General features: G+C 39.8%; 1 protein-coding gene across 1 annotated transcript in view; it reads right to left on the reverse strand.

Annotated features, from left to right (window-relative positions):
* The window catches only part of nfatc3a (nuclear factor of activated T cells 3a), a 57,575-nt gene that overhangs the window by 19,600 nt on the left and 10,175 nt on the right, over positions 1-27,800 (reverse strand). Inside the window, exons 2-6 of the mRNA XM_058629301.1 lie at positions 19,874-21,056; positions 15,321-15,483; positions 1,832-2,031; positions 1,291-1,463; positions 741-881 (exon numbers count right to left, since the gene is read on the reverse strand). Of these exons, the coding sequence (XP_058485284.1) occupies positions 741-881; positions 1,291-1,463; positions 1,832-2,031; positions 15,321-15,483; positions 19,874-21,056 (1,860 nt within the window). The remainder of the gene's footprint in view (positions 1-740; positions 882-1,290; positions 1,464-1,831; positions 2,032-15,320; positions 15,484-19,873; positions 21,057-27,800) is intronic.

A 27,800-nucleotide genomic window follows, 5' to 3' on the forward strand; every position in this document is an offset into this window, starting at 1 on the left:
ATGCCCTGTGGGACGAGAGACTTGTTGGGGCTAAGATAATGTCAGGTGATTGGAGAACTGACATACAGTCTCTCTCTCTCTCTCACACACACTTTTTTGAGTTTAGATTTCTCATTTTGATATTTTATGCTCTATTGTTCATAATGTTAAGAAATTAGAGAATCGACGAGCAACATTACATTACATTACTTTGGCTTTATAAGATCTGTCTATAATGTACATCGCACATTCTATTTTAACTCATTTTTATAGTCTAAGTGTTAATAGGTTTTATATTGTAATTTTTTTGGTAATGCAATGTTTATTATTTATTATCTCTAACAATGTAAAATGTCCCCACTGTGGGACAAATAAAGGACTATCTTATCTTATCTTATGAATTTTAAGAGGTGGAGGGAGACGAGGTAGACAAAATGCTGTTCTAAGATCAATGCTAACAAACTATTTTTATATGTCTGCATCACAGGAGCTTCAAAGAGTAAAAAAAAATCCAACATTTAGAGACTTCTAGACATGTATCAACCATGACTTCCACACAATCCTACACTTCTGCTGACTTTGACAGATGTTAAAAAAAAGGCCCAGCAAATCACATGAATGACACATGAGATGTTTTACCAGTTTCTCTGATATACTCTGTCAGAAAAAATTTAAATTTGAGATTTTTTACACATGTACTTGGCACATGCTTTTTCCCACAGTAGCAGATCAAGGACAGGCTGATGTGCAGACACACTTACCAGGGCCTTTCTCCAGGAAGATGACCTTGGATTCTGGAAAGAAGTTGGAGCCTGTGATGATCAGTTCTTCTCCTCCACTGGCTGCACAACTGGTCAGGCTGGATTTCTCTACCTGGGGCAGCTCTTGTGCTGAACGCTGGGCTGGAAGACAAACAGCAGGGGTTGACGATCACTTCCTGAGCTGTGCTTGCTGCAATTGTTCATTTATGTAGTTTGGACTATAAATGTACTACTAAATAAGCAAACAAAATAATAATTTTCAATTAGATAATTGTGAAAAAAAAGTATCTGTATATAACTGCACATCAACATTATAAAAAAAAAATAAAAAAATATTGCAGAGATATGGTATTGGCTAGTTTTGGAGCATTTACATTTTTTACTTTTTATCAGACATTGTAATATAAAGTGGCTTTAAATGATAGGACACAGAAGTTAAATCAACGTCCTATCCTATCACCAGAGTTTAGGTACATGTACAGATTTTACAGATTTGTGGTTTTTCTGAATGCCAATGTTTATGTGTGAGAGACTCAGGCTAGATACTCACAACACTCCACAGGAATGGAGGCAGCCTGCAGTGACAGCACCTTTCCGTTGGGTTGAGGGATATGGACTCTGAACACCACGCGGACCCGTGTGTTCTTTCTCCCTATATCGGTCTCTCCCTTCCGCAGCTCAATGTCTGAGTTCCGCAGCTTGAGGATGCCAGCACAGTCGATACTGCGAGCAACAGGAAAAAATATTTGGCCACACATGACACCACTGGGATTGCAATCATCAAAGATTGCCTGGAAGTGATAAAAAACAACCACAAGCCCAGCAAGGAATTGGCAATGACAGGAAAATAAAGTGTTGATTCAGAAATTACAAATGCCTGTGAATATGATTTATTGCAACTGCAAATGAGAAATCCCCATTCTGCTCCATGGGAAACCCACAGTTTTCTCTTCAACGTGTAAAAAATCCCCTTGGCAAGATGTTACAACCCTGTATGATCATATATGTGGATATTTTTTTCATGGGACTGGGATTCATGGTGGTATGCTCATACCTGAGCACAGTAACCCTAAAGTGCTTCTGACACCTACCTGGCTGACATGTTGTTTTCAGGCAGGAGAGGAATTTCGAGGACTTTGGTGCTAGTGATCAATATTTCTTGGCTGGCTGTGGCTACAGTTTTCCCGGTGATCCGATGCACCTGGTAGAAGGCGTGTGGCCTCAAGTATCGGTCATCTGCTGTTCCAATGAACATCTGCAGGTTGAGGGGCTTCTCACTGTAGCCAAGGAGCTGAGACACGGCAGACAGAGACATAAATAAAAGAATAAAAACAGATGTGAGTTCTTGGGACACAGATGAGAGGTGCGAACAAAGAAATACTCGTCATTTCCATTGCCTTCAGAGGGCCACCTCTTTAAGGGGAAATCTGAATGTCTGGGTGTTGTGATATTTCTGGCTGGGACACTGGAGATTCATCTGGTACTTTGGCCTCCAAACAGTTTGACACTGTTGTTTTCAACTTAAAGTCCTCTAATTTTTTCCTTGCATGCCTACATCTTAACTGGACTCTGTGCAGGATGGTGCTTCTTCCAAAAACCATAAACCTTGAAACCAGGTCTAAGAAAAAAACAAGTCGCATTGCAGCTGTGTTGGCTATCACAAATATTGTGACGTCAATATATTCACTGATTCATGTGAAATGCAGATGAGAATCATACACTCATTAGGCCTTAACTGTATGACAAGCCACAAAAACAATTATATAACAAAAATATAAACATAAAGCAAATAACAAAAAATGAAAAACACTGGCTTACAAGTCACTGTCAGTGATCACAAAGTTAATTTCAAGAATCACAGGACAATAAATCCAATGAATACATGCAACAACTAATGTTAAAAATCGGAAGGCAACAACACATGACTAGAAAAATTAAAAACAAACATATACATCTTAAGACATAGGGTCATCAGCATTTTCAAATCCTGTGGTTTATGTGTGCCAACCTGTTTGGGACCTAGCAAAGTCTATCCATATGTCTCTGAATGTTGGAATACTTTTTGTTTTGACTAAGACAGGTGAGATGTCTGACAAAGGAAAACTATTGCATTTTAGGGTAGAGGCAAGAGGAAGATGGAAAGGAGAGCCAGGACCTTTCCTCCTCAGAGGGACAGGACAAACACACAGGCCACACAATGCCACTACTGTTATAATGTTGTACTTGGCAGACTCCGTGACAGCATGATGGCAACCCCTGCACATGCACAATCCCACCATATTGCCCTCATAAACCCACACCTCCAGCTTGGATGGAGGGAAGCCCATTAAGGGGGGAACAGAAAAGAACAAGGTCTTTCATTGCTGCTTCACCCCTGGAGCTGCCAAGCTTCATCCCCACCACAGCTGGCTGCTGACCCTTTTCCTCTCTGGAGGTTTGCGTCACACACTGCTGTGTCAATGTTTGGTACAAAAGTGTGTTGGGTGGAGGGATCAAAAGTGGGTGCAGCTTCGGATTTGTCATGTGCTGTTCCAAGACCAGCTAAAATAAAAAGCTTTTGATTGGTCACAATCAAGCCTGGAAACATATGAACCTGAGAAACACAGTGGAGGAAAACGACCAATGGAAACGAAGGCTTCGTTTCCAAAAATCTGGCTTTCCCTAAATACATTGCTAAACTATGTTTGAAGACAGTACTCTGGTTTAAAGCAGGATTTCCATCAATGGCAAAAGATGTTTTAGAATTGGTGTTTGGAGCTGGTCTGGGACATATGTGCATATTCTTTGCATTTTTTTATTTTAGCTGTGTCAAGAATGAACATAACGAGTGAACATAACAATGACACAAGTGTTTTTTTGCATGTAGCGTAGCAAAGTAAGATCTGATCAAATGCCGTCATAGGATTTGCATGTGGAGACACATTCCACTGCTAGGCATGAACTGACACACTCGAGATGCTAACTGTGACCAGATCTCATGAGACAGATGTTTATCCGGGTCTGAACAGGGCTTTCCTGTCTTTTTTTCTCACTTGTTACGTCTGTGGGGAAAGAAGCCAAGATACGGGAGAAGGTATGGTTGAATGCGGTGAAAACCTAAAATGGGGTGTTTACAGCAGGTTATGTGAGATGACTAAGTAGGTCAGACAGTGGAGCTTACATCTTAATAGTGCCTTACTGTTCTGAGCTGAATAAAACCTTATTTATTTCCAATGTGTTGTGCTACTAAATTCAGTAAGTTCAAATGGTTCTCAAGAGAGCATTGCATTTTAAATGTCAGGGGAACATCTATAATTGGCAAAATAAAATACATTTTTGTCACAACTTCACAACTACAGTGATTAGTTAGGAAGTGCACAATTACCTTCACCAAACACCATTCACAAGGATACCTATGACTGCATAAAATCTATATTTCTGCTGTGACTGTGGCAGTGTTTCAGGCTGATGATCAGTGGAGTGTGGGACTGGGTTGGATAGACTACTAGAGCATCAGAGTGAGCTGTGGGAAACCCATACAGTTTGTGACCATAACTCGTATAAACCAGGCCACCATACTACACTGTACTGCGTTATGTTTATGTAGCTACAAGTAAATAAGTACTGCTGTACTATTGTAATGTATACCAGTACATTACAACAGTTATTGTAATACTGTAATTGAAATATGAACACACACACAACAAAATTAAATCAACAGTACCACTTGTTCAGTACACAAGACACAAATCTTTAGTCACTGAGGTGAGACAATGATTACTAGGTGATTTGAACTAGATAAGACTGGAGATTTAGTCTGACCTTTTAATCTAGCCATCGAACTTCTACTACTAATCAATGATTGCCTGCCAACTGTTGGCATATATTACAACATAACAATTCCCACGACTTTGTTTTACAGTGAAAACTCACGGTTCCATCCACTACATATTTATGTGGTTCTGAATTGAATGAAAAGAATGACTAAAAAGATCATTGCTTCACATGGTTGTCAGGGGTCTTGGTCATTCTTGGAAAGCAGAGGGTGCTTCAGAGGACAGCAGTAAATCTCTGTAACACTAACCACAGAGATGGTGGCCACTGAGATGACCAGAGAAAGTGCATTCCACCTCACATGTAAACTCAATATGCACAGTATGTATTTATGATACACAGTAAAACTTTATCACTGTCACTCTAGGTTCTCAACTCAATCACTCATGTCCCACTGGAATCAGACCACTTAACATCCAACAGTGGTCCATGAAGTGTATTCGGAAGGAAGTTGCACCAACGGAACAGCATGGGGCCTCTCTAATAGCCAGTAATGGGTTCATCTTTGGAAACCACGTTAGATCTTAAGAGCCACTTCAAAGGTTAAATTTTGCTATTAACAACCCAACAGGTAATTATGTACTCCTGCCTGAATGGATTCATTGCTATAAATGACACCACTATTATAAAGTCAAAGAAACATGGAGTCACAGGAATCAACAGTCTTGTGGGTTGTGGTGCTTGTTTTATGATCATGTCTGCACACTGAGGGGGTGAGTGCACACATGTCTATGTACATGTCTGTGTACATGTCTGTAATGTACATTGTACAGACTAGGACAGGAAATTTTGGTTAAGGAAGAGGTTAGGGTATATGGTTAGAGTTAGTAAGAAACAATTATGTTTATGGGAGGGCAAGTATCAATAACTGTCCTCAAAAGACCTATGATAACATATGAAAGTGTGTGTGTGTGTGTGTGTGTGTTTCCATCAGACCATGTTTAGTCACAGCACCATGTGTGTTCCAGACAGCATAAAATGAGTTAACGTGTGTCTGGAAGAATGCATCTGTGAGAAAGGATACATGGAGGGTTAAAAAAAAAAAGAAAACTGCTTCACATTTATAAACCAGAGCACCAAAAACAGCTCAGAAAATTGGAATAAAATGAGGAAAAAGACTCCTGCTGAGATTTATTTTTCCAATTTGTCAGTTCTACCAAAAATGAACTGTCACCATGAAACAAACAGGTCCTTGACTTTCTCTCTGTCCTTCCATTGAACCTCTTCATCTCTGCCTCCTTTCTGTATTTTCTAAATTTTTCTGAGGGATTTTGGTGTGGAGCCAGGGTGTTGACAAGCATACACCTAACAGGCCAGGAGACTTTTCCAAATCAAATAATCAACCAGAAAAACCTGATCAGAAAGTCAGAAAGAAAGGGATCCCTTCAGAAGTACCACTGAATAAACAGTGGCTAAACAGAAACATACTGCACTGGTGGGCTATTTCAGTTGCTCTGCCACAGTCACAATTGTTATTCAAAATACTATTCATTTCTGTTTTTCTTGGTTCAGTTCAATTTGAAAAATAAAGATAACTGGGAGGGACAGAGCAGGTTTGTGTAAACTATAAAATAATATAAGTAAAAGAGAGTAACAGAGTTATCTCAAATAATATTTACTTAAGCAATGTGGAACCAGTTTACATAAAGGGAGGAAGCTGAATTGGAAAATCCAGAAAAGAAACAATACACGTTAATTCTCATACATCCTGGGTCAAGTGGACACCCCAGGACCAAGCTGGCTTTTATTTCAGTCCTCTTACGGTCTGCTTTTTGATAGGTCACTGCCCCAGCAGACCACATCAAAAAAAAGATAGCTGATGCTACTAGAGAGTCATAGAAGGTTATTGAGGAACACCCTGCACTCCAAAAGACCTCAGTCTCCTGGACAGGTAGAGTCTGCTCTGACCCTTCCTGAGGAGAGCAGCAGCATAGCCAGCCCAGTCCAGTTTATTGTTTAGGTGAACATCCAGGTGCACCCTGGATATTAACCAGTGTTGGGGGAAAGTGTCTCCACCACCACAAGTTCTTTGGTTTTCCCCGCATTGCTTTTATACATTTTACTTGATTTCCATTTACTACAAATTTCAAAACAACACTTTTTGGCTTTTCAACCCAAACACTATAGTCTACGCATCTGAAACAGTACAAAACCTGTGTAAAATTAAAAGAGGTGAAGGTGCAACTTCCTGCACCTTCAGTTTAGAAAACAGCTTATTCGCGTGTTGCATGTGTAGTCGGAACTTGGAATTTTGAACTAAACACAAAGCAACCTCACCAACCCTGACGTAGGATTCCAAGATAGCTGTCACGTTATAAATAAACACTACTAGTTTTACTGTTAATAGCACTTCTGTTTTATTGATTTCACAGTAAATCAGTCATACAAATAATACTGTTCAATTTTTATCTGTGGACATGTTCTGACGCTGTCCGTGTGTGCAAAAAACCTTGAAGGGCGTCAACTCGGGGGTGATGTCACTCCCAGTTCTGACTTACAACTTCCAAATTTGTTTTGCAGGTTTAAGACACAGATATAACATCCTTTGACAAACGCCTTGCAGACAGCACAGGCATGACGTACCAGACAAATATAATAAAGCATACACAAAACATAATAAAGCACCACCTGCAAACAGCTGGACATAAACAAGGACACATGGACACTACCATAGTCCTGGAGGAGGAGGAGACTTCTTGACAGTGAAATCTACACAACACACACCGTTGACTTGTTTCACATTCCTCACTCACCCCCTCCACCATCTATGCTTGAGTGTGAAATACCACGGAAGGGTGGTCTCTGCACTTTTAACTTCTCACCTTTCTCCCTGTCCAGACTGCACTGAGGCCAGCTGGTCAGTGAGCAAGTAACTGAAGCCCATTACAGATCAGTTCATATATTAAACCACAATGACAGGAAAACTGGTCACATGTCCATAGGCCTGTGCTTTGCTGAAGCCTGCAGCTACCTTGTGGCTGGTCCTACGCTTCTGCGAGTTTGGGATGAACCCTCTCACCTAAAATAAAATCTCTGGATACAGTTACATACTGCGCTCCCACTAAATAAAGTCCCCACTTATTTCTGGCCTTCATCTGTTCCACTGATCCATTAATATGGCGAGCAAGTTGAGGGGGAAAACATCTGCCACACACATCAAAGCATTTTTACTTTTGTTTAAAATAAAACACACCAGTGGTTGTAACAGGAAATCATGGGGACAATCATTTTCATCACAAGATATTTATATAATCAAGGCTAACAGGGTGAACATCAGCTGCCTCCTGGAGTAATATACCTGCATTCCCTGTTTTTACACTGTCTTTCAATATCTACCTGCATGTTTTGTAAGAGAGCAACCCCATTTTCTATTTATCCCATCCTAATTTTACCCTCTCCTTTCTCTGCTTTTATTCATCTTCTTTTCATCATCTGCCCTGTTCAATCTTTTTCCTACTCTCTCCTATTTACTTCTGTATTCCCTTCGTCCTTTTCCCTTTAGTCAGTCACTCCTCTCCGTCCCCATCCTCTCTTCTCCCCATCCTCAGCCCGCTGCCGTAACGTGACACTTTCTCACAGAGCCTGACTGCCAAGTTGTTTCCCTGTGTTGCTCCACTGTTGCCATGGTGAGACTCAGTGTGTATGGAGGAGTGTGCTTGTGCATGTGTGTGTGTGTGTGTGTGAAAAAGAGAGAGAGAGTGTGTGTGTGTATGTGGGTGAGAGAGAGCGAGAGAAAGAGAGAGAAAGAGAGCAGCCACGTACACTCAGACATGTCACAGTAAGCTACATCCCTGAAGCTTGTGTTTGAGTTTGTGCTACTTACAGTGTGTGGATTTACTCATGCAAACTTTGGTGTTAACTGTGGCCCTTGGTTAAGTAAGTGGTGTGTGTGTGTGTGTGTAAGACAGACAGAGAGAAAGAGACAGAGTGCAACAGATGTAAAAACGAGAGCAATGGTGGCCACTGGTCAAGGTCACAAGCAGGCCCATTTTAACTGGCACTTACCATCTGTGGCAACACAAAACTGGGATCTATGGACACACACACTCAGACACACATGCACACACACAGGCTTGATGTTTGCCCAGCACACTAGGGAGGGCAGAGAGAGCCAGGGGGCCGGTTGGCTGTTTGTTTAAACAAGGTCAATACATGCACATGCATGTGTGCACACACAAACACATAGACACAGGAGCATTTACTATACACTGGATGAGGGCTGTATATGACTCTGCTAGACTGATTCAAGCTTAATTCCTCTTATTCCCCATCATATCCTCCTCCACGCACCCACCAACCTTCCCTCTGTCTGTCTATCTAGTATCTATCTAATACATATTCTCTCACACACACACAAACACCTTTGAGTCTCTCCCCCTCTCAGTGACAGTTTACTCACTGTGTAACAAATGAGAGCCAAGCTTCCAACATGTTTACATCAAATACTGCCCAGAGGCAAAGCAACGCTAGCCATAGCCAGTTCACACAGTACAACAGACGGCATGGCTCTGCATTGTTGTCAGAGTGTCTGTGCATTATGGTGGTTAGTCAACTGAGAGATCCTACCGAGAGAGAGAGACTGAGAGAGAACGGGAGGGAGAGAGAGAGAGAGGAGTCAGGGTAGGGCAAAGCTTGACAGTGGCACAGAGCAAGAGGGGAAGAAAGTAGAAGACAGAAAGCCAATGAGAAAGTGGTAAAATGAGATACAACTGGATTAAATAAGGGGTTAAAGAGAGAAAATGTGAAAGTGAATGACAGAGACAGACAGTAATTAGGTCATGGCCATGCATTTAAGCACTGGGATCCGCGTCATTTAATGCACCCAGCTGGTTGAAATATTAGGACCTCTCGGACAGCTTCTGTCATATTCTCTGAACTGGGGCAACAGATAAATAATTTTTCCCCTGGTACTTTTCATTTCAGATTTGTGCTACTGCAAAGCACAGTCCTCTACGTTGTGCTTGTATGGGCTCAAGTTGTGTATGTGTTGTGCAGTGTTTGTGTGAGTGAGTGTGATTGTTTCTTTGCAGTATCTAATAGCCTTTTTTCTGTTGTGTCTGCCTGCCTTCATCCATTGCCCAGCAGGTAATACCAGAGGGGCCTCTTATATTTGTGTGGGTGCAGCAGCACTCAATTAAGCTGGTTAAATACGAACAAGGATACCACAGCCAGCCAGAGAGGCTTCGGACTTAAATGTCTCCTAGCAACAGGTGTACCAAATATGGTCTGCAGCTAGCCCCAGAGGAATGGCTTAAACATCCAGTCAGCCAGACACAAACATAGCCATCCTGACCTACAATGTACATTTAAAAATAAGAGACAGCACAGAGACCCAACTGAATCTGACACATTTTTAACACTCATCAATCATTCACAAATACAGGATGTGTTATTTTCTCTTTTCCCCAGTTTAGTTAATAACACTATTACATGTACAGTACAGCTAACAAAAAGTCTAATATTGCTTAAATATAACAATTATACAACTGTTCCTCTTTAACAGGAATTGAACCAGACGTTGGTGGTTTTAGATCTACACTGTCCCCAAAGTGCTTGCTCTTTGTGATAACTGCTTAACTCGAGAAAAAGAGACAATTATTGTGATGGATAAAAATGCTGCTGACTAATGGACTACTTAGCAATGTCAATAGCCTATTAAGCCCAGGATAATATACTGTATGTCTTAGAAATGCACAGCATTTCCCATAAAACCTATGGCTATGACTCATGTCTGTCGAAACAATTCAATGTGAATGCAGTTATACTTTGTGGCCTTTGTTTATCTGGCTACTGTACAAACAGACAGAGCTGACTCTTATGACCACAGCCAGCCAATGCTATTTGACACCGAGACTCTCGTCAGATCACCGATCAACAGCTGGTCAACAGCCTCACGCCTTTCTTATTAGTAGCTGGTGTCAAACTCCCAACACATTGTGGTCTCATGTTTAATTTTGCCCAAGTGACATGTATTTGTGTTGCCAATGTGCAAGTTACTGTAACATCATATTTAAAAACATCAAGAACACTTCTTGTTATCCATCTCACAATACACTCCAGCATGTACCTTAACAATATGTCCATCAAGTCTACAGGCCTGCAGACATACGACAGGTTTTAATGCTAATAGTTGCTTGATATTTTCTGTGTACTTAAAACTGCTGCTCAACTGACTCTGTAAATGTTACATTCTATATAGAAACAGTTGTGCTACAACTTCCCAAAAAACCTTTGGATGACAGTCTTAAAGTGAGGACTTCTCTGTAAATGTTCTTTCCTCAACATCTAAAGAAATTCAGGCACATAATAATACCTCTGAAAGTTCCTCCACTTGTTAATAAACAATTGTGCCTAAAGCTTTTCAGTAAAATGTAGCTGGTAGTTCCCTTATATCTTTAAATATTAACATATTAACTGAAATAAACGTTAAAAGGCACTTGTTATTCAACCAGTACAGTAGGTGTGTGTGTGTGTGTGTGTGTATAGACAGAAAAATGTAAGAGAGCAAACCCTGTTACCAATTCCAGGTATCCCTGTCTTATTATGGCAATAACTACCTAACAATGACCTTTTTCATCTTTATACTTTTTAAAATGTACTTTGTAAATGCATCTGTGAATGTTAAACTTAACAAAAGTAAATTGTTCTTACACAGCCATATCCACAACCTCATACTTTGCCTGACTGCAGTCTGCAGACTGTAACATCTGCTGGGGCTCCCACCATAAGACGACCGAGCAAAAAAGGCCATATCTGACCGTCCCACCATGTATCAGACACATTCATCAGTTTGTCAGCTAGACTTTGCAAAGTATAGGTTGAGTCAGTACGAGTGAGGCCAAAACATCACAGGTCTTAAAGTCTCAAAGAGTTTAAGTTTTTTACTTAATTTATTTGTGTGGATCATTTTTGAGATTAGATGGAAGATGTATATCTTCAAATGCAACCAATAATGTCAGCCATTTGTAGTTAGAATGCTTTGTCTTTGATAACAGCTGCTACCAATGCCTGCTTGCCTTCACACGATGCACAATGGAAAAAGTTAGGGTCATGAAGACCATGTGATGAGAAGAAGCTGTGTGTTTGTCTGGGAACCAAATACAAATCATTAATTTACAGAACATAGTTTGAATGCAAACCGATATATGACAGATGTTGGTTACTTTATATTTGGTAATACAGATTAATGATGTAAGGACAGAAGAGAGACAAGAAAGGGCCGCAATGTTCAAGTTATTATTAACTTACAGTAGCCTATAAAAATATAAAGTATCCAATGTCCAAAGCTGCCTTGCATTATTTATATCCCCCCTTTCTTAACAAAGTTACAAGAGAAATAAAATATAAAAAAAAAATAACAGCATGGAATAGTGGGTAATAAAATAAGGTTATACTGTATATGAAGGCAGCAGGACACTGGAGCTTTAGCTCTCGTGTCATCAGGCTTTTTGGTGGAAAGCATCACAATGATATTGTCACATCACTTCAAGAGGTATGTACAACAATGCACAATATGAGGATGAGCAGGAGACTTTAATTCATTTCTGAAACATGTGTCCCATTCATATCATGCTTACTGTAAAGATGTAGAATAATGTTAGAAAAGCTTTTCAGCATTACAGGGTGTAACTGTAAGGAAAAAAATAAACTGTTGTGATCATTTTACTCTACCCTATTGTTACTGTATTGAGCGTGTGAAAAGAAAAAACACTCCACTGCTCCTTCCTCAGCCATTTTCTCTTTGTTTATTTTGTTTTTATGTTGACAAAGCAGCTCAGTGGTGCACTGATCTGGGCAACAGTGAGGCAGAAAAGGAAGTCATCACCATGTCCAGATGGCAGTTATGGCGTCATCAAGTGACATCTTAACACCAGAGTCAAGACCCACAGAGAACGAGGGTTCAAAAGCCACAAGACACCGATCAGTAGATGGTATTTTAAAAGTATGAAAGCTACAACAAAGATTACTATAGCAACACACTATAAGACATGTATGTACCTATGAATAAAAGAAAATGAGAGGGAAAAAATGGCTGCCATGTCATTTAGTCCCTCACAAGATTTTTCATCATAACGGGAAAACTGGCTGACCTGGCTTCTTCTTTATGTCAAATTTGGACAAAATGTTCAGTCTGGGTTCACCCCAGTGCATAACAGTGAGGTTTAAAGACCAACAATAGAGGATTGGTTATTTAGTAAACAAAGACTAAGTGTTAGACCTGTTGGACAAGTGCTGATATCATCTATTCTCAGCTTTTAGTTTTACGTTGACTATCAGGGCTTTAAGATACATGCATAGGAGAGACCCACATTATTACTATTTTATTATAATTAATCCTACATTTATTTATTTGTCAATACTTATTATTCTGGATCATAAAAACATGTCTTGACTTTTATATAGTCTGATACTGCATATGCTCTACAATCACCTAATAAAACAGACTTCCTCATCAAACTCCCCCCTCCCTCACTTACAAAAATCATTCACCACCACCGTTTATCCTCTGCAAACTGCTGTTCACACTAAAATGCTGTCTCTGCACTTATCTTGCTCGGTCCATAACAACTCATTGCTGTTTTGTCATCTTGATCCAGCAAATACATAAGACTTTCAGTTTCAGCATAAAGCTAAGAAATGCTGAAATATTTTGTGCTGACAAACGCCTATGAATACATATATTGCATGACTACCCCATAACATTAAGCAAATTATATTTGAATAATATACAGTTATGAAACACATAGAACACATGTTTGACCTAATATATAAGCTCTCAAGTAACTGCAAGCTACTATGACAAAATGGTTCCCTACATGGATGAGGAATAAGGGCAAGCAAGGCAAATGCTTGGTTAAAAAAAAAAAACAGAAAAAAAACCTACAGCTAAATTATGCATTGTCACATATGGCAAGACAGCAACTTGGTCTAACTGAGGTTGGAATGGTTAATGATTGGCCTTGAGGGTGCCTGCATGACTGAATGTATGAGGATATCATCTGTTTCTGCAGCAATAAATGGTAGTAACTTGAGCTTGGTTGTTGTTACAGGAAATTAAGTGTTTTATTTTGAATGTGTTTTTTTTAAATTGCCATAATTTGTGTACTGTATATTGTGCATAATGAGCAGTGTCTGAGTTAGCCTAGGGTCTGGCCTATGCCTTATCTGCAGTACTAATGAGAACACATGTTGCCTGTGCCCAGTGATGACATCATAAGAATTATTATATTGAAAAAAAGACACGGTAGTTCGAATGTATTTTGACACATCTTATCACAGGCAGGACACTGCATAATTTTTGGTCCTATTTTTAACATTTATGTAGAGTGTCACAGTAGTGGGACTAATAATGTACTATATTTATAGCCATGGACAAAAAAAAATAATTTAACAGTGGAAGCAAACTCAAGGTAATATCTTTCCACATTTATTTTGCTTTTTAGACAAAACAGTTCTTACACCCCCTCACACACCCGGCTAGTAAAGAATAATACAATATGTAAAAATCTTAACGAGCTGGTTGGACAGCTGACCGAACCGTTAGTCTGAATTCAGCCTTTGTTGAGTTCTGCAACACCGGTCGTGGCCAGGCTCCTCAAGCCCTGCCTTTATCATACACACAAAGCAAGCTTGTCACTCGCTTCCTAAAATATTAATGGGACTGAAATCTTCCACTATTGCTCTCTCTCTCTCTATCTCGCTCTCTCTCTATCTTTCTCTCACTCTCTCAGACAGAAAAGGAGCCGTGACTCTACATAAGCTCACCTACTCCCTTGCAGGTGCTATCAAATAACAAAGCAACTGACTGGCAGAACAGATCTCTTGCAGGCCTGCTTGCTTTCCTATGTCAACTGGTTAACAACAAATGTAGGAGAGGATCAATGTTACAATCCACACAGGTAATATGTTATAATATTAGGGCTGTTGAGTCTAAGTTCTAAAAATGAGCTTTAGTCTGAGTAAATCGCTACCAGCAGATTCAAAATGTCTACCAGGGAGTTAACTTTGTATTTTTTTTCATTTATAGAATTTATGTCGTAACAAACAGAGAGGATAAAATGTATTTGTGTCACATCCAAAGGGCAACCCCCCACTAACTGGAAACAGTCAATCCTTCACAAGCCACTGCTTAATTGAACAACACATTTTGGTTCTGCATGATTCTTTACCTTTCTTGTGTGATTCATCAGTAAAGGCTGCAGTGGTTGGTGTGTTGGCTGAGTGCTTAAGATTGAGTCGTCAGAGCATGGGGTCTAACTTACACTGCACTCACATGCATGCATGGCTTTAGTCTGTCATGACCAACTTAATAGAAAGAGTTGTTAAAGTGGTGGCAACGTGATGTCCGCCATTTATGGGTGCACACAAAGACACTGTGACAACTGTGAGATGGAGGATGGTGAAGTGTTTAAGGTTAAAAGTCTCAATGTGATTTGATTGGTTAGTGAGTGTGCTGGAATACTACTTGATGGTCTGCTGGTGTTTGCACTGCCACATGAAAAGTGTTCTTACCAACACATCTCAGCAAAGGGTCCAAAATACATTTCTGCAATGCATAAAGCCACCCAAAAAAGGTCTATGATATCAAAGTGTATGAGCATTGTTTCAGCTGAGGCCTGTACCTTGTAAATGCATATACACTGTTAGCCAAAGCATGTCTAGTATCATGTTAGCAAGGACAGAAAATGTGTCCTGAACTGAGATGGCTGAGTAGCAGTAAGTAAGTACCCAAAACATGTGAGACAATGCCAAAACACTGTATGTTACCTTGACAACTGGGTGGCCACCAGACGCTGCTTTGATGGCTCCTCGGCTGCCCTCGGTCTCATAGTGTGCTCGGTGATGGGCTTTGGGTTGTACCTCTATCTTCAATTCATACTGGCCAAACTGGCTTGGCAATGGCCAATCTAGTGGAGGCAGGGAGGAGGTCCTGGGGAGAGAATACCACAATCACACAAACAGGAAGAGTGCCTTATCATAAAATACAGCATTGTGCTAAAGATTTTCACAGACACTCAGTTGAGTCCAATATGTTTATATAATAGATAATAGTAATTATGACAGTAAATATGAAAAGTTAGTCCTGAAGTCTAAGGTGCTGTTCCGACGCAGACATCATGTCACACAGCAAACTGTTTTTTTGGGGGTGCATCCACATTGCATTAAAATAACTTGCAGAAAGTAATTCATGTCTTGACACTAAGGCCAAAGAAGTGGGTCAAACTGGTCTTTGCCGACTCTGAAATAAACTCCCAACATCTAAATGAAGCTCCTGAATCCATCTGTGAAGGAGAGGAAGCTCCAGGCATGTCTTTTTGGTGATTATTTTTCACCAAAGGCTGGTCATCTCAGCAGATCCCAGGTTTTCATTGCTCAGTAATGACTGAGGAGCAGGAGCATGACCTTAAAGTCCCTTCTATTTTAAACTTCTCTGGCATTTTTCATACATTTTTAGGTGCTGTGAGTGAATAGCCCCCAAGACTCCTCCAGGATAAAACATCTTATTTGTGATAAACCTAACATAGAAAAAAAATCCCTCAGAATTTCTGCGGGTTAACATCTAGTAATGGTAATATTTTCCATATTTTAAAGTATTAAATACAAATTTCTTAAATTGTGACAGGACGACCACTCTCTCTACTTCATGCCTGATGACAGCAACTTCTTTTAAGGCTGACTGAAAAGTATACTAAAGCTGAAAAGGTGATATTCCCCTTTCATGGTCTGAGACAGCCTTAGCCCCACTAGACAATGAATCACTGGAATGTCGACATACATTAATGCTCTTCTTGTACAAAACACTATTATTGGGTCAACTTGAGATTTTAGGCATGAATCACACTCTAAAGGGGACTTTTCTTTGTGAGTCTGCTGTGTGGGTCAGTGAGTGGGTGGCGAATGTCAGACAGTAAAAAAATTACTGTCAGTGAGTGTATGTGCATACTGTACTAGTTTTTAGTTTATGTGCACTCCACCGAGGTTGGCATTGTGTGTTTTTCCTCCCTACCTTTGTTTATCTGTGAAGGCTACAATCATATTTGAACAGCTGTACTCAAAAAAAAAAAAAAAACCTCAATGGTCTTCTTCACAGAGATACTGCATCTGTCTGTCTGTGCATATTAGATACAGTTTCATTCAGAGCATTTTATAAGCACTGGCATTAGCCATTAGAATAAACCCATATGATGGATCAAATATGGTTAATAATAATTTCTTTAATTATATTTTAACAATCCAAATATTCGACAAACCCAAACTTGTATTATCTTTGACATTTATGGTGCAAGAGGCCTATTTTAGGGCAGCACAAGCTATATTTGAAATCCAGATGTTTTGTCTGGCAGCAGTTGAAAAACATTGTTTGTTTTTAAGCACTTTGCAGCTCATGCAGGTCTGTCAAGCAATCTATAGTGTAGAATAAAGCATAGTATAGATTCTATACTATTCATGTTAGGCCTGAGTCAGGAAACTGGCTCTGTGCTGTTTCATGTGTTTCACTGACGGGCAGAAACGTGTGTTGCCATTAACCACTGTAAGCTTTGTGACACTACTAGCATGCAAACACACAATCTTAGCTGGACTTGGATAGATGTTTGACAGTATGAATATTTTTAAGGGAAAGTGAGTTAAGTTTTTTAGTCAGTGTGACTAACTCTCCAAATTATTTATTTTCCAAATGCCTGTCAAGTGCTAGCTTTGCAAATCCATCTGATCAGACTGAATGCAATATATATGAGCGCCACGTTTTCACTGGAGATATTGTCTGACTAAATCCAGAGCAAAAAAACATTTTGATTGAAAGGTCACATATTTAATCTTTCCCTGCAGCTCAATCAAGCCTTGTGGTTGGAAATTTAACTCAGATACATGCTGACGAGTCAACAACATGACAACGACAACAAAAACGTTGTTTACATAAATACCAACTAGCCAGGTTGGGGAAATCATATGGGATTACAGACATGTATAAACTCTGTCGCTTTTAGCCTGTTCATTTTCATCCTTTAGTTTTCTATGTTTATTTATGTGTTGAGCAAGTGCCATGATTAATTTATAGTAAGCTGTCATTTGTTGCAATATCAAAATGCTTAGTTTGTCAGTTTGACTTTCAGCCCTGGTTTTAACTGAACATTTTCACCCTTATGTTCTCCTCCCAGCATCCATGACATAACCACCCAGGAAGTGGGGCTTTGCATGGCTGCTATGGTTACAGGAGTATAGGACGACAGGGGATGACAGAGGAAATATGAGCTTTGTGACAAAGCAGAGCAAGAGTGGCAGCCCACAAAGTGACATAGCAAAACTACTCAAATGTACAACATAGATGCTCCAAGTTCACTCACTTTTTTCTTGTTGTGTACTATATGTTTTGTGTGTAAATATTCTAAATTGCTGCTGTACTATGTGCTGCTTTTGTTTTGTTCTGACCTGCCGAGGGGCTGTAGTCGTGAATTAGCTATAAGCTCTCATCTGGTACAGTGCATCCAATTGTTACCTTGCAAAGGTACACTGTCCCTTTTAAATAAATGAAATTAATACAAAAAAAGTAGATTAAAAAAACAACCCGGTTTTTCAGCCTCCATATTTCCACTAACAGCATCCTCACCATCAAATGATTTTCGTCGTTTTGAATCTTCACATGACGTGCAAATGTGAGGAATTTGTCACATTATACACAGTTACAACATACACTAACCTATAATAAATACATGCAAATCGAGATGTATATGGTTTTGTCCCCCTTAATTAGTCCCCCTAGTGCTAACAAACTGAAATGGGGCGTATCGCCACCTAGAGTAGTGGAAGTTGATAAACTTCAGCCAATACAACGTTTCCCCAACAGTGCTTGTATAGTGGGACAAGGACAGTAGTGCAGTTGAACAGCTTAACCATAGCTCATCTTGGATAACCTGATTGGAGCCATACAAACTGTATTAGCAACAGAGTAATACTAGCTTTTATCAACCAACTCAAAACATGAGTAGACACTTTGTCAAAGTCTGAAAATCCCTCCAATTTTGAATCCCACACACTCTAACCCTACCACACCTGTGCTATCTGTTGAAAAAAAAAAGACACTATACCACATATGCAGGTACAAAGGCAATGCAACGACCTTCTGTTTCATGGTGGACAGGACCTTACCACCTAAGTCTCTGCTACCCTGGTAAAGGAAAATGTGTTCTTACCTTCATTTCATGATAGTGTGTGACTACTGGAAGTACAGTGGATAACAGTACAGTAGTTTTAGTAGGGATGGCTATAATGTAATACTTGTAGACCATAAGTGGAAATAGCATGGTTAACTGTTGTGTTAGACATTATTCAGTCACTGTCCTGGTGTGACTCTCTCGGGAATCTACACAGAGATGCAAAGATCAGTTACTCATAAAAAGTGACTCTTTATTATGTCTATGTGACTGACTATTTGTGTTGTGTCTGTACTTGTGTTTGTGTGTGTAAGTGTGTGTTGACCTCTTGCCATATGTGCCCTAGCACTGGTTTACAGAGCTAGGGGCCAGTGCACACAAACAAGGCCATGTCTTCATCTGCTGCACACATTGGAGCACAGGCAGCAGACTGCTCACCTACAAAACTACATTATGAGTTTCTGCTTTCCCACATCAGTCTACAGTGTGGATATAGAGCCTGTGTTTTTGTATGTGTATGTGTGTGTTTGGGAGATATGGTATGTATCTCTGTGATTCATTGCTCACTATTAAATGTGTTGTACTATATATTGTCAGATTTATACCACTGATAAAAGGCTCAAAGTTCTTTGCTAATGAACATTGATCGGCAGAGTTCTGTCATCGGGCCTATTGTTTATCTAACATGTTATTTTACACTAATTTACAGGTACAATGTTTACACTTGTCTCCAAGATCAAAAAAGATTTTCAATCTTTACGACGCCTCACACGGTCAATAAATAACATTCTTCACCAAGGTCTATTGAATTGCCTTGACTCACAGCAGACTGTTGTCTTGCTTACTTGATTACATTAACAATTTACAAATATACCGATAAAGAGGTCGGTATCACCAGAGCAACTTCTGTTCTACAAGATTTGGGATGTTATGCATCAAAAATCTTTCCCTGAATAAAACTGCAGTCACAACTGTCACTGTAACTAAATCATTTCTCAAATACAAACAAATTTCTTTCATGTCCTGACTGACAATTGAAAATATTAAAATGTTTGAATTTTCTAATACTGGGTCTTCTACATCTGCTTCAATGATTTATTTTTTTGTTGGATTAGGGGGACTGTATCTTATCGTATTAAGCTGCATTGGAAAAACATCAGCAAATTTTACCTGAATATAGGTGTATGACCGGGCTTGGGTTTATTCCATGAAAAGTGGGAGGGCACTGAGAGAAACTGTTCCCCAAGGCCATCTTTCTTCAGGCTGTGCAGGGCCTCATCTGTGGGAGAGTCTAGATTAGGAGACATATTTCCTTGGTCATCTAGCCCTAGCTCCCCTTTCCCAGACTGCACAGTTGTTCTGTCCTGTGAAGTTTTCCTTGTCTTAGACGGGATGTCTGCCTCAGATGGGAAACACTGGAAGGGCGACATGCCCACTGAAGGACTACCAGCCCAAGTGTCCTCTGTTACACTGCCCCTAGGTGAAGGTCCTGGTGTTGGGGAGGGTGAGTGGTGTGGAGACAATGAGCCAGGATAACAAATATCGGCGCTAGAGTGACGCCTCTTCCCACAGGGTGAGGTGGGACGTGAAGAGGGCCTGGAAGGTGGCCGTGGGCTAAGCCAATTTTCATCAGTCACACTCGTACGTGGAGAGTGGCAGGGGGACTGTCGAGGTGAAAAGCTGACTGAGTGGGAGTGTTGCCCAAACGCTTGGTGGTGGTGCTGCCAGTGGGGCTGCTCCTCCAGAACTCCACTACCAGTTTGTGGAGAGGCACAGCTTGGGGAAGCGAGTGGGGAGCCCAGGGTAAACCTGGCTGCTGCTTCATTCAGCTCTGAGTCAACATCATCATAGACGTGTGAAAATGATTCACAGGATGAGGCATCAGAGAACCAGCTCCTAGAAGAGAGACTGCTGCATGGGCTTGGGCTAAGCGAAGACTCCCGGTATGAGTGGTCCAGCCGCAAATACAGGTGGTCTCTGGAGAGGGGCCTGTCACCATGATAGTCCCCATCTGGGCCATTGGCCTGCAGATCCTCCTCCCTGGGATCGATCTCCTGCTGGCAGCTAGGGGAGATGGAGGTGATTTGAATACTGGGGCACTCAAAGGCCTTTGGTGCCTCCATGGGTGCAGAGGGCAGCAGGGGTGAAGAGCCATACTTGGAGTCTTGTGCCCCATAACCTGGAGGATCACATCCTGGTTTGTGTGACTGAAGGCGTGGGGAAGTGTTGATGATGTGGGAGTGAGACTGCATGCCATGACGGGGCAGGCCAATCGACTGGTGGTTAGTGACAATAGCCTGTGGCTGGCCCACATTTAGGATGTAGAATGATGTGTTGTCATCAGGCTCCAGATCTGAGAGAAGAAAGGGAAAGGAATATTAAGAAATGGCTATTTGGTGAATATTATATGTAATTTTTAATGTTAGAATTTTGTGCTTCTTCATTTGTTCAACTGTATTAATATCTTAAAGTCTTACTACAAAATCCTGATCAATAACACATAGTATCAGAGTATCTGTGGTGTACAAACTGTGCATTGGGTTAATATTCCCCAACTCTTTACTTAACTGGCCACAAAAATGCACGCGCACACACACACACATACATATACACGAAGAAATGTAAAAAAAAAAAAAAAAAAGCAATGCTGATTATCTCCAAATCAGCAGCACTGTATCACTTGGATATCCCAAACATGACCATGTGGTTGTTATCAAGGCCAGATGTCCAATCTACCAGGACAGATATCCAGTCTATCAGAGAATATCCCTCCCTTTGTGCAGATCAAAGTAGTCCAAAGTGCAGTGTATTACTTTAATTGCTACCAAAATCATGTGAATGTTTAAAAGTTATCACTATCGAAATAATATTCTTTTCAGTTAGTAAACTTACAGACACAGTGACCCCGATCTGATCTCAAGAAAAACACACAAAAATACCAGACTAGGGGCACTGACATAATTGGGCGTCTTGAGTTAAATGTACAGACGGGATTAGTTTGGCTGTATTGCTGCACTCCTACAGCAAACTGTCAACTACAGTATATTGATAATCATTTAGAGCAAATCTGACAAACAAAATACAAAAAAAATAAAAATAAATAAATACAATAAAAAAAACAATATTCAATTTAAAACTGTAGAGCATAACATTTAAATATAACTAAAATAAGACCAAATAGAGGCACAAATCACAAGTCACTGAAAGTTGTGCACTGCAGCTTTACTCCATAATAAAAGTAATCAGTACTTGCAGCTGAGTAAAAAATACATCAGAAGAGTTCGACCTTAATTAACTATAGCAGGAAAATTCTGTCAATGCTACACTAGGACTAAATTAGAGCCTCTACAAGAATTACTTGGTCACAGACCCAGGTGAGGTTGCATTGCACCGAGTTTACACTTGCTACTGCACCCATTTTCAGGAAGTTGGCTGGAGTGTTGCTGGGTAGCAGGCAGTTGCAAAGGCAATGTTCCAAGAGGGATAACCAATGAACAGCACTACTCAGGAAACAAATTCACACAATGGTGCATGCTGTCGGCTGTCATCACAGCTAGCGCCAGCAGGCTATTTATACCAAAGGTCATCTGGCTCAGGCAGCATGTACACACACAAACACACACAACCACACACAAACAAACATACAAACGCCCATTGTCCTCAATGGCACTACTCTGTTGGAGGTTATTGACAAACTTCTATTGGTCATGCTCTGATGCTCACATTGGGAAAAACCCCACCCATCTGCCCACCCTCCAGTGTTTCAAATAAGAAAAGTTAATTTCATGTGCAGAGACCTTTGAAGAATGAATGTAAGAACTAACCACATGTTCTTTTCCAACCATTCATGTAATATTGAAGGAAAAAAAACATTCAAACACAAAGTGTCCAGTCACTCAAAATTAGCAATATTTGGAAAGATAGGCCAATCAACCCTACAAAATGATCATGTTGGGCCTTGCAAAAATATTCCACAGAAAATAATAAAATCTTCCTATTACGTCACATCTTTGGCACATCCGTGGAAGGAAATTCTTAATATCCTAAAATAAAGAAATGCTCAGGGCAAAAATATAAGGCAAACAGTATAAAATGTCTAGCTTAGCTAAAGCCACAAAAAATGTGAAAGTCAATAAAAAACCCTAAAAGTATGTACCTGCCCCAAGAAACAATAGGCAGTTTGTTACACTATAAATTGTGTAATATTTTAGTAATGCATCAATATTTTAAAGACTTAACTGTCAACAACACATCCTATCTCGCCCATGAAATGGTAACCACATGGAAGCAATATTACAACTTGGTCAAGTAAGCCATTAAAGCAAAGTTAACTCAAGGATTTTGGGAGTACAGTGTGTACCTATAATACGTTTCTACCCTCCATCTCTATCCAAGAGCAGCAAGGTCTTTATTTATAGATTCTCAGCTTTGCACTGGCTCAGCCTGCATGTCACAAGACTCAGCAGTAGATCCTCTGACGACAGCATCTAACTGACTGACAGGGAGCAGGAGAAGGACAACGGAGTTGAGAGGAAAAGGAAAACTGCTCTGAAGATTAGGAAAAAAGAAGTATCGACTCACTCACTGAATTTGGAAAAGTATTGGGAAATACAATTAGCATGTAGAGAGAAAGGAAAAGAAAAAGTGAGAAGAAAACAGAGGGCACGACAGTCAGGACAGATACATTTAAGCTAATACTTTATATAAAGAGGACTTTTTCCAGTTTTTTCGTGTTTTTTTAGTCTTCTGTTTTTTCCTGGTACAAAAAAGATGGACTCTATCCATAAAATGATTCAAAAAGAAAGAGGGACAGCAGTTTATGGTCTAAAAAACTAATAAAAAAAACATACCTTTCAACTAATTTTGAAACATGGTGACAAAGTAAAAATGGTGGCAAAAATTACAATGCATTGTGACTTTCCATTCTCTGCCCTCACTGGGATGCCTTTCTAAATGGGTGAGATGGAAAAATCATCAATCCACCACAGGATTTACCTCAATTAGCATGGTTAAATATATATATTTTTAAAAGGAGAGATGAGAGTGGAGGAGAGATGCAGAAAAAGAAAGAAAAGTTCAGTCAACACAATCTACCTTCATTTTCTTGTGAACTGTTTTAGCCTTGGGACAAATGACAGTTATTAAAAGTCAAATATATAATAAGTAATAATTAAAAGTAAAAAAAGTGGCTCAGCTAGTTGATCATGTTTGTACAATAGGGTGTAATAACCTTCCCTTTAATACATCAGTAGCTGCACAAACTTATGATATATTCTGTAGAGGTGCAGTCAGTATAATGAGGACATTTTGCCAATTCATAGTTGGATTGGGGGGGAGGGGGGGTTCCATCCAATCATCAATCCAGCTACTGGAAACCAGTGACATTACACACCTGTTCTTGCACTGCCTGCCCTCTTTTAAACCATGTGCCACCATTGATGGGCGACTCTAGCAGCTAGCATAATCACTGACATTGTCAGGACCAGTAACCCTAATGAGGCAGAAAGACTTAGGATAGGGTTAAGCTTTAACTGGTTATGGTTAAGGTTTGGTCTAACACTGTTTAAGCTGACCAAATGAATGGAAATGAATGCAGTGTCCTGAGAAGAATAGCTACACAAACTGGTGTGTATGTCTGTGTGTGTGTTCTAAGTATAACTCATGCTGTGGGGACAGTCCCCATAACGTAAATTATTACATTTTAAGGAGAAGACATATTGTATGTTTAGGGTTAAGATAAGGTTAGGGTTTAGCCAGTTGTAGTTATGGTTAAGATTAGAGCAAGTCTCCAGGAAATGAATGTAAGTAAGTCCACTGAAGTCATGAAAACCAGTGTGTCACAAAAGCACAATGTTACAAATGCTGTTAAATCCTGTTAAAATCCCACTTTCTGCTTTCAAAACCATCAATCTGCTCATCAGCCATCTGCCATTATCTAAACACATGTGTAAAAATAATCAGCCTCAAGCAAACAGTAACAGTGAAAGCTGACATGCTTGAAAATTATGTTTATTCATGCAGCTTGAGTGTAAAACCATCAACAGACTTCTAGATTGGAGTCCAGATAATTTGAGCTAACAGCTCATTTGCTCTCTGAGCTAACAGACAGGTTTACTTATTAGGATTATTTTCCACTTTCCACCCAGCTTTAGGCAAAAATGTTTTATGTTGATTTCTTCAAATCATTTAATTTATTGTTGGTCTCTTTCTGCTGTCTGCACGCATGTCACCCAAAACATTATTTAGACGTGTTTTGCCAAGTTTATAAAGGGAACAGAACGGGAGAATTTAATACATTTGATGGAATATAATGTGTGTCATTTATGCACGAGAACCTACAAAAACATTAATAAAACCCTTAAGACATATGGTGAAAAAGAACAACTGAACTGCTTCACCTAAAAAAGTTAATAGACTGTAGCAGCAGAGCAAGTAACAACAGTATGTGGGTACAGCCTGCAAGGATTACTGAGGAGTTTACAGGTTAAATAGATGTATATAAGTCGTGTTTGTAAGGCTTAGTTAATTGATGTGCCATGAAGAGGCATCAACAGACATTGTGCATACATACACAAGCAATATTTTTATCTGCCGCATTCAACAATCCTACAACTCACATTGTGATCTTTATGACTAAGGATGTGTGTAGTTATCAGGCTTTCTTGCATGCATTTACTAAACAGAAATATTTATACTTTATATGTATATATATATATATATATATATACTTAAGACATTATCTTAAAAAAATATATATTTTTCAGAGATTCTGAATTGAGTTTTTCGCGGTCACTGCTTAGCTGAAACACAATCTGACAAGCAAGTTTGAACTCACAACAATCACACAAAATGATCATTTAAGACAGATAATTTAGAGCAGGCCAATCCCAAGCGCTAACAGAATAATGAGCTGCTGCCATAGTAAATCAGGTGCTAATCACACAAAATGAGAGTGCAAATTGATTGAAAGTTGAATTTTATGCTGGTAAAACGCGTCGTAACACAAAAATTGTAACAAAAGTAGCAAAATATTGCTTTTAAGCGGCAAGTTGAACCTTGTACAGTTTGCCTTCATCAAGAAATCTTAATTTTATGATTTTAGAAAAATGTTGTTTCAGATGGGGCAAAGAAATAAGATAATCAAGTATAAATAGAGTACATTTCAAAACTGGAAAGACAATACTGCAATTGTGATGAATTTGACTATCCAAATTATTTCAACCAAAATATGCACTAGTGGGATATTGTTTAAATGAAATGGTGTGAAATTTCAGTACCTGAAAGAGTAACTAGGTGAGAGAGTAACAGAACATAGAGACAAGACTGACACTAGTCCATACACTCGAAAACTGAACAGAGGCTAACATGACAACACAGTCAGCCAGGGAAATACTGATTAAACTTAAAAAGTCACCACATACTGTATATTGCTTACTGCAATATCTGTGATGCAACGGCAACATGTCAAACCTAAAGAAACACAACAGCCACATTTAATGATAGCATACTTGCACTAAAGTAGTTAAAAGTAAGGAATATACAGCAATATTCACCACCTCTGTTGACATTAGCTTAACATCTAAAAATGATTAATATGGCATTTAGTGCGCTAATACGGTATAAGATATTTTACTATAATGTGTTAAGTTACACCTCCAAAGACAAACCTGATTGTGGATAATGATGATGTTTTAAAAAGATCACCATATGACTTTTGGGGGAAGATCACTCACCCTTACCCTGTAAGCTTCAGGCTTGTTCAAATGTTTAAAAAACAAACTTTACCTTTGTTGTACCCATCAAAACAAGTGACCGAGACAGTTAAGTAGCAGCCTTGCACAGATCAGGGTCAGACAGGGGACGACCATGTTACCTGGCCTACAGCCCTCTCCTTGCCCTGAGATAAGATTAGCCTGCTACCTAAAACCCTCCAATGTGGGGAAAGGGGTGGATGGTGGGAAACCCCCCTGTCAGAGCCAAAAAACAGTAACCTTAGAAATGGATGTCAGACAGGAGAGGTGAGGAACAGTTGTTTTATCAATGGCGCTAGTGGTAAAGCTCCTGTGCTGTTCCTGACAGCCGAGTGCCACACACACTCCTCAAGTGTCCATACATCAGACAGCCAATCTGGTTAAATAAAGATCTCAAAGAGGCTTTGCTGTACCTAAGCTAATAATAGTGGCACCTCTCCACGAGACGTTTTCGTAAAGTGTGGCTTGTTGGATGTTTGTGACACTGCACACACCAGTTTGTTGTTCTAAAGGGGAACCACAGGGAACAACCTGACCCACTGATGATGTGGCATTCACGTTGGCTCCTTAACACAAAGCTTGACAAGCGTCTGGCTGACCGTCACACAGCCTGGGGATTCTCCCTTGAGGGATAATCCAAAGTGACTTTGTTCCTCCCTTCTCCGACTCTCACTGAACACAAAGTGTGTCAGGCTCCTGTGACCGAGAATGACACAAGAGGCCACACTCTCTAAGAAAGCCCAGTTTACTACTGAGGGAGGGAAGGATTTTTTTCCTCTCCCAGAGATAATGACAGGTTCATGCTTTTGCACACACACAAGCATTCTAGCTATGCATCTTTATATCCACATGTGGCATATACATGTGTGTTTGTACTTGCTTGCCTGTGTTTGTGTCTCTTTATCTTCATTTGTCTCTTTGCACATGCTGTCTGAGTATATGTGAGTGCACGTTTGTGTGTGTATGTGTACCCCAATTCATATTACTGTCTTAGGTTACCCACTTGCCCCAACACCATGTGGTGCTGAAGCAGGAGGGTAACCTAAGCCAATGTTACCTTTGTGGTGGGCAAGCAGGTTGATTAGAACAGGCTCTGCTTACATCCACTGTACAGAAGCCTTTGTGTTCAGTCCAGTCTCATCTTTCAGTTCTCTTAAAGAGCTGCTGACCAACACATCACAGCAAAACTGTGCCAACACACCATGTGCTGTGAATAGGGCTGGGCAATAATTCAATAACAACATATATATCGTCAGAAATTTTTCTTCAATAGCAATGTAACAAAGGACTAAAATACATCAATATTATGTTTATACATTGCACAAACACACTATGACATATAATGT

Source organism: Solea solea, chromosome 5 (genome assembly GCF_958295425.1).
Source record: "Solea solea chromosome 5, fSolSol10.1, whole genome shotgun sequence".
In the NCBI taxonomy this organism is placed as follows: Eukaryota; Metazoa; Chordata; class Actinopteri; order Pleuronectiformes; family Soleidae; genus Solea; species Solea solea.